The sequence below is a fragment of the Sturnira hondurensis genome, unplaced genomic scaffold (assembly GCF_014824575.4).
Source record: "Sturnira hondurensis isolate 20B ecotype Veracruz unplaced genomic scaffold, ASM1482457v3 Scaffold0006713, whole genome shotgun sequence".
In the NCBI taxonomy this organism is placed as follows: domain Eukaryota; kingdom Metazoa; phylum Chordata; class Mammalia; order Chiroptera; family Phyllostomidae; genus Sturnira; species Sturnira hondurensis.
Genome location: NW_028079344.1, coordinates 2,159,275 through 2,167,050, shown reverse-complemented (window position 1 = coordinate 2,167,050; position 7,776 = coordinate 2,159,275). Strand labels below are relative to the sequence as shown.

The following is a 7,776-nucleotide window of genomic DNA, read 5'->3' as shown; positions in this document are numbered from 1 at the left end:
GCCTGTCTGTCTAGAAAAGAATTCTCCAAATCCCTCCAATGAGTTTTAGATGTGCAGATGATGGCTATAATTTATGCTGAAATTTGAAGCCATTAGTGGTTTAATCCACCTAAAAGCCTAATGAAGTTCTGCAATATTATTCCCATTTCTGCAGCTCAGCAGAGGCCCACCAGGGACAGACAGATGTCGCCACCCATAGCCCCTGACTGCCAGCTGTGTGCTGAGATGAACACTCAGATCCTATCCCCATACCAAACACCAGATTATTATGGGATTCCAACATCTGGAATCTCTGAGTGCAAACAAACCTTTAAACATGACAGCAAGACCAAGTTGCTTCTCCTTTGCAGTGATTTCTCTAAAAGGAAACAATCCAGTGTGGGATTTAAAACTTTCTCTTTATTGTGGCTTGTTTTCTTGCCTTCTACAAGTAGAAATGGACAGGTGGAAGGAGGTGGGTCCTGAACATCCTGCTCATACTCCAGATTCATTGCCAGCTTGGGAAGGGTGACAGAGGCCACCTTCCAAACAGGCAGGTGTAGGGGTTCCCATGGGGGAACATTTCTCCTCCATCCCTGCCTGTCTCCCTTCCTCCTCCATCCTTACCTCATAGATCATTGTCCACATTTATCTCTCTCAGCCTGTACATGTTTGTTTGTTACTGTTCTTTTTGAAAAGTGTATGTTCTAGCTTTAAACACAAGTGAATGCCGTGTACATGGAGGAACTGTCCTGTAACTGGAGCTGTGGGCTCCAAAGCCCCCCCTCCCCCACCGTGTGGCTTCTGTGGCCCCTTAAACAGCAACTCTCAGAACATACCACAGACACCCCGCCCACACACATACACCAGGACACTTCAGTCTGGACCCCAAAGTTCAGACGGCCCTCGCTTCATCTGCCCTTCTGTGGCGTTCTTCCTCAATCCTGCTGCCTCGCTTCCATAGATAATTGAAATCTTTCCTACTTTCTCAATAACTCCACGGGGAAATTCCACTTTGAAATTCTCTTTCCCTGTCATTTTAACTTTACAGTTGAGAGGCCGGGGATGATGAGCTGGGAAACCGGACTTCTCTCTCCCTCCTGCTTTTTAAAAATGACGTAGGGAGTTTGGCTATCCTCCCTACCCCCACCACCCCTGGTTGATTCTAACCCTGATCCCTGCAGAATTACTGTTTTCCTTTTAATGCTTGTTGATTACCGCACGGGTTAGGAGCGGGAGGGGCTACCCAAGGAAGAGCTCAGACCGATTCTAATCTCCGACGAGCCCCAGCTGGCCGCGCTCGGAGGGGAGAGGCCGTGGTCCCAAGGAAACCGGTCACACAGCCCGGCTTCACTGAAGCGCGAGGACAGGAGACGGAGCCACGAGTCCCTTGCTGCGCCCAGATCGGCAGGGGCTGCTCCACGCTGCACCCGAGTTTGCTTGGGGACAACTTACTGTGTTCGCTGCGCGTCCACACTGCAAACACCCAAATGGGGGGCGGCGGGGGGCGGCAGCAAAGCCAGCGTCGTATCCAAGAGTAGAAGCAACAAAAGAGAGAAGGGAGGGAGAAAGAGGGGGACACTAACCCTTCTCTCACTCAAGAGCGTCTCCCGGATGCTGATGGGGAGACCCTCAGGAGTGGGGGCCCCTTCTTTGGCCCTCTCCGGTCCGCTGCTCAGACAGGTAGTTGGAAGAAAAAGAACAAAGCGCCCAGTGAAGGCGGGCAGCGGTCCCCGGGCGCCCCAGGGGAGGGGAAGGCGGAGGTCGAAGCGCCGGGCGCCCAATCCTCCCCGCGCGTGTCCCCAGACCCCGGGCTCCTCCTCCGTCTGCCCTGGAGCCTCCAGGTCACTAAGCGGTTCTTCGGAAGGGGCGCGCGCGCGGCGGGCTGCAGAGGAAGTGTGCCGGGGGGACCAGGTGGAAGGAGGCCGGCGAAGGGGGAGCGCCGGGGAGGCGGGGCGGGGGGCGGGTGCGCCCCTGAGGAACAGAGTCGGGCCGGGTACCGACTGCCAGCCTGCAGCAATTTCCCTGTGTCATGGCTCCGGTCTCTTAGCAACAGCCGCCAGTCCAGCCGCCCCGAGCAGTGCGAGCCGCAGCGGGCTCAACTCCATCCCGCGGAGCCCGGCGCGCCGCAGCCACACAAAAGGCGCTGGGGCAGCCGGCGAGCCGGACGGGAGGGCAGGCGCGAGGGGCGGAGGAGCTTCGGCAGGGAAAACGGCTAGCAGACAAGATGCAGGATGCGGAGGACCTGACACTTCTTGGAAACTCTTGGAAATGGCTCCAGCCACCGCACTGGAGGGGGCTGCGAACCTGGGGCGGGCGCTCGCCCCCGCGAGGCTGCTGAGCTGCGCGCGGATGCAGGGCCCCCGAGGCGCTGTCCCTGCGCTCCGCGGCTGGCTGGGACTGAAAAAGTTTCTCCATGGTTCCTTTGTGTCGCCCGTGCGTCCGATCGCCGGCCCTGAACTGCCCCAGTCTTCCCGGGTAAGTGAGCGATATTGTTTGCTTCTAGTGCTGCCATTTTGAGCAATTCTGTCTGTTCTCAACCCCCGAGCTGCCCCTTCCCTTCACTCATGCCCCGAGCCCGGGTCTCCCGAACACCAGTCCGGGGCAGTCGTTTTCCTGGGAGGACTGGCTATGTGGGATGCGATGCCCAGAAAATGCAAGTTCGAGATTGCCCTCACTTCTATTTTGCCTGTCTTCTTTCCAGAGGCGGACTCCCAGCGACTGCACTCATGTGACTCCAACATAAATAAGCAGAAGAATGGGGTCGGGGGCTCGCCGTCCTGCCAGTGAGGGAGTGGGAGTCCAGGACCTGGGTTGACTCCTGGTCAGGGTAGGGCGCTCCCAAACTGTGGGCTCTGAGCCTCTCACAGAGTGGGGCTTAATCCATCATGAACCGAGAACTTGAATGTCTCTCTTGGAAGCAGTTGTATTTTTAGACATTCCCCCCTCCTCCATTCCTTAACCACGGAAAGACCAGCACCAGGCAGTAAATTGCTAGGGCGGCCAACCTCGACTGCTAAGTTTGTTTTCCCGCACTGTGAATGGGGAAAAAGCCTCAAAGGTGGGTCTCCCACGACGTCTGACCTCACTTCTGCTTTCAGGTCAGATGTCAGTATTTCAGCTCAGATGTTGGCACCCGGGAAAGGAGCCCAGCCTTCAACAGAGCTGGAGGAATAATAAACTAAGGAGTTAATTACTAGCTATTAAACTCATTTTAATGATCTTCTGTAAAGGATGGTTGAAATTCATTCCAACCTTTCTCACATTCTACCCAGAGGCAACGCTGATTTCTGAGGAGAAATACATCGTGGGGGTCTTCCTCCCCAGGAAACGCGGCATCCTGGTCCACCTTAACAATGTTCCCGAACATAATGTTAGCATGTTAGCCCTTCTCTCGCCTGGGAGAGCCAAGCCGCCAACGAGTCCGGTTTTGTTTCTAAAATGTCTAGCTCCCAAATCCCTCTTAAAAGAACCACAGATCTCCAGATAAGATACTGGAGTCTACGGCTCACTTAAAACAGCAGTCTCTGCTACAACTACATAACAAACATGCTTATTTTGGGGGGTGTCAGGTGAACAGTAAACTACTCTTTTTTTAAAACAACCTGTGCTTACTGGTGCAGCTCCTTAAAATAAAATTATAAAGGGTCATAGATGTTTTCTCTCTACTTAGCCCTCTCTAACCTACCTAGTATTTCTCCTTACTGAAAATTGATTTGCAAACATTGTAAAGAGCTGATTACCATTTGCTTTTCCATCCGTGGAGAAAAAGATGCTGCCTATATTGATATAATGGAGGGAATTGAGGGCCAAAGTGCTTCATCCAGGCACCAATTAAAAGCAAAATTCTACCTAAATCGTCCCACATTTTCGAAGGGTAATTTATTGTGAAACATGACTTATATTATAAAGGATAACATGCCCAAAGGCTCGTGAGTGATATCTAAGCCTTTCAAATTCAAACAAGGCCCCTAATTTTATCATCTATGTTATAGGAGGGAGCACACCAGTGGAACAAAAAAATGTTCTACTTTGGGGATCCAGAAGCTACCAGATATCCACAAAGACACGTCTGCGTTTATCTAACCTCAGCTTTATAATAAACAACTAAACTTCCTGTAAGATAATTCATTGACTGTTGTCACCCTGCCTTCCTAAAAATGACCTCAAGATGAAGAAAACAGTTCTCACTTGGGAAAATATCATCTTACCAATCATTATTATGCCATACCTAATTAATTGCCTACTCATTTGAATTTTGAGATTCTGAAAAATGTTGGCATATTAATAAGGTCTCAGAAAGCAGGTCTATTATTCACCGTAATAGGCAGACTGGTGAATTTTCTTTTTTTAAGCCCATAATTTTTCCACTGGAGAAAGAAATCTTTCTCTTGGAAATTCTAGGGAGCTCTCAGATTCCCCAAAGAGATCTAGCCTACGATACCGATGAGGGAGTTCCTCTGAGGGAGGAGAAGAGGCCAGAAGGAAGAGCTCAGTTATATAACCAGTTACCTAAAACTAAATGTTCTACCCCAAGAAGCTGTCCAGATGTTGCAGAAAAGAGATGAGGAAAAGGCTGGGAGAAGGCTCTGCCTTCCTTCAGCTGTAGGAACAGTAATAGATAGAAGACAACTTTGTGCAGATATTTATTGTCAGAGTATCGACATAGTTCTTTGGTGTTCTCCCAGCAATGGGCTCTCTATTAATTATTGGAGGTAAATAAGCTGCCTGCCAGCCAGCGTATGTATGATCTGCTGCCTGCTTGCATGAGTATGAAAAGAATTCTCTTGTGTTTATAACAGAACTTTTGTGGCCGTTTTACTGACTTTGGCCTGAACCTTGACCAAATCTTGTCTTAGGTAGAGAATTGAGACTCCCGTGGCAGCTGGATTGGGAATCTTCTGGTTCCAGTCGGACAAAAGGAATGGCTTTTGCCTGGAAAGTCCTCGACTACTACTTGGAGTCCCCACATTTAAGTTTCTACTGATGGTCAGAACTCTGTTGGCTGCCAGCCAGGAGGGTTTGAAATGAACAAGCTGAAATATTACCTACAGAGTGTGTGTGAAATGGAGGCATGGGGCGACGTATTTTACCACCTCCTGTCAATTACTGCAACAAGGCTTCCTTCCCTAATCCATCCACCCCACCCACCGGTCTCTATTAGCCGCACTCTCGTGGTTGGGTGAAGACCCTGGGGTGGGGGGCACACTTGTGGAGGGATGGAGGAGCGGGACAGCTGCAGCGTGTGGCATGTCGTTACAGTCAAGCCTATCCCCTCTGACCGTCTTCCTCTGCTTTGCAGCGGAAAGAGGTGGCAGAGCAGCTAGTGGGCAGCTGGCGCCCTCGTTGCACAAGCCTCCGCCCCAGGGACTAGCCTCTCGCTCCACCCGCCCGACATGATCGCCACCGGCGGCCTACTGAGGATTTCCGCCAGAAAGCAGGATCCTCTCCGCCCTCCGAATCAGGTTCCCAAGCGCAAGCGGAAAGCCAAGAAGAGGCGCAAGAACGACGTGGTGGTGGTGAAAGGAAAGCTGAAGTTGTGCTCCATATCTGGGCTCATCGCCCTCTGCGGGATCCTGGTGCTGCTGGTTGGCATAGCCATGGCGGTGATGGGCTACTGGCCCAAGGCCGACGGGGCTAGTAAGGAAGTGGGTAAGCAGCTGCCGCCCACTACCAGCGGCCACCGAGTCCCAACCACAGGTAATAGCAGCGGCAGTGGCAGCAAAAACCGGTCCAGGGGTCACCTGGTTTCTGTGGGGGGTGTGAACTCCAGTTCCGTGGGCGCGCCCAGGAGCACGCCTCCAGCACGTTCCACCACCCCTTCGCCGTCCTCCTCTGGGTCCGTGGGTTTCTTCTTCCGAATCTTCTCCAGCTACCTGCATTCTGACAAGCTCAAGGTCTTCGGGCCTCTCATTATGGGTATTGGCATCTTCCTCTTCATCTGCGCCAACGCGGTGCTCCACGAGAACCGCGACAGGAAGACCAAGATCATCAACCTGCGGGACCTCTACTCCACGGTCATCGACGTGCACAGCTTCCGTGCCAAAGACCTGGCCGTTGCTGCGGCCGCCAAGGCCTCCTCCTCCTCCTCCGTGCCCGCCTCTGCGCCCCCCGGGGCTACACCACTCAACGGCTTCCTCAGCTACGTGCAGTCGCGGGGCCTGGAGCTGAAGCCTGGGAGCGGCGGCCCTGGGGATGCCTTCGAGGCTGCAGCGATGCTGGCCAAGGGTTCATGGCCCCACCCCACAGCTCCGGGCGGGGGCGGCGGCGTGGCCAGGGGCGCCGTGTCCCCGCCAGACCTGTCCTCATCCCCTTGCTGTTCGCGGGAGCCCCCGAGTCTGGCGGAGGCCGTGTACAGCATCTACCGCGAACGCTCTTGCGTGGCTGGCCGTCGCCGGGCTGCGGCCACCGCTGCTGTGGCCGCTGCCGCCACAGCCACCGCGGCCGCCAGCAGCAGCAGCAGCCCGGCGCCCTGCAGCCCACCCGAGAGCTGGGGGCGCCAGAGCACCACCAGCTCCCTCGTGGACTCCTCGTTGAGCGCCTTCACACTGTTACCCATGCAAGGGGACCGCGAAAGGGACGGGGACGCAAAGGGCGCAACCTGCAGCTGGCAGAGACTGCCTGGGGAAGGCGGCTCCCAGAAGATCCCGAGGGATGAGCTCGACCTAAGTTTGACCGACCTCCGAGGTAACCTGGGTGGCGCGTGCTGGGCGCCAGGAGAGCTAGAGGAGCCCGGGGGCGTGGCGGCGACGCGCACCGCCGGGGTGCAGGGCGGTCAGCTGCCCAGGACCGGCAAGAACAGGGCTCTGAGGCGCTGTAGCACCAGCGGGCTAGCGGACTACCGGTCGCCGCTCTCCCCGGAGCCCCCGCCCTCCTTGCATAGTGCAGACCTGGACTTGAACCCTCCGGCCAAAGCTGCTTCCCCTTCGCCCCCGCTGCGACTGGAGGGCTCGCCCCCCGCCAGGTTGGGTTCGCCAAGCTCCCACTCCGATGACCCATCCGGCAGCAATAAGGGCTACACCCCGCTGCGGGAGGCCAGCACCTCCATGGAGTCGGTTGTGGACGAAGTAGCCAGTCAAAGTCAAGACTGTGAGTCAACCACCGCCCCTGGTGCAGAGGAGCAGAGTCGTCCGGATAGCTCCCTGGAAGATCCCAGCCAAGGGGCACCCAAGGCCCAGCCCCCGCAGCCAGTGCAGAGGCAGTTTACAAACAAGGAGAAACTCTTCATGATTTCTCGTTCTCCCGCGTTAGGGGTAGAGGACGGAGACCTGGAAAGTACTGGCACTTAGGGAAAGATGGAGCTAGGGCGAAAAGGAATGAGAAAATATGCCCTCTTGAATCACTGAGTTTAACAGCTTCCTCTTTCCTTGTGGACTTATGGGAGAAAATTGTCCAATACCCAAAGAGCTGCAGAATGTTATCTTTGAATTGTGTTCACCAGATTCCTGTAGATAACTCCAAGCATTTCTTTTTAAAAAAAGCAAACTAGTCTTTTATGTCCGATGGTGATTGTATGTTCCAGAAAACCAAAAGTATTAAAAGGTCAGCAATCTAGTTCATTAGATAAAATGCTCTTAATTTTCTTAGGAAAAATAATATATTTTTGACAGTAACTGTGCACTTTAACTTTTTTTTTAATTCCTAATTTCCCTAATCTCTCAACTCTGCCTCTGGTTTTGTCCATAGCTGCTTGTGAATGACAAGCTTTTTTCTCCTATGCTTTTGCAGAGCATAGAAGGGTTTGATTCAGTTCTCTCAGAACTGACATTACTAAATGAAGTCAAAGCCAAAAGCATG

At 53.7% G+C, this 7,776-nt stretch overlaps 1 protein-coding gene across 1 annotated transcript; it reads left to right on the top strand.

The window, feature by feature from the left end:
- Window positions 1–1,941: 1,941 nt before the first annotated feature.
- TMEM200C (transmembrane protein 200C) lies at window positions 1,942–7,452 on the top strand. The gene is made up of 2 exons (XM_037050320.1): window positions 1,942–2,457; window positions 5,282–7,452. Exon 2 carries the CDS (start codon window positions 5,376–5,378, stop codon window positions 7,266–7,268), a length of 1,893 nt encoding a protein of 630 aa, XP_036906215.1. The 5' UTR covers window positions 1,942–2,457; window positions 5,282–5,375; the 3' UTR covers window positions 7,269–7,452.
- The last annotated feature ends 324 nt before the right edge of the window (window positions 7,453–7,776 follow it).

Bases quoted from the DNA above. Each gene is read 5' to 3' on its own strand.
- TMEM200C (XM_037050320.1), top strand. From the start codon at position 5,376: ATGATCGCCACCGGCGGCCTACTGAGGATTTCCGCCAGAAAGCAGGAT.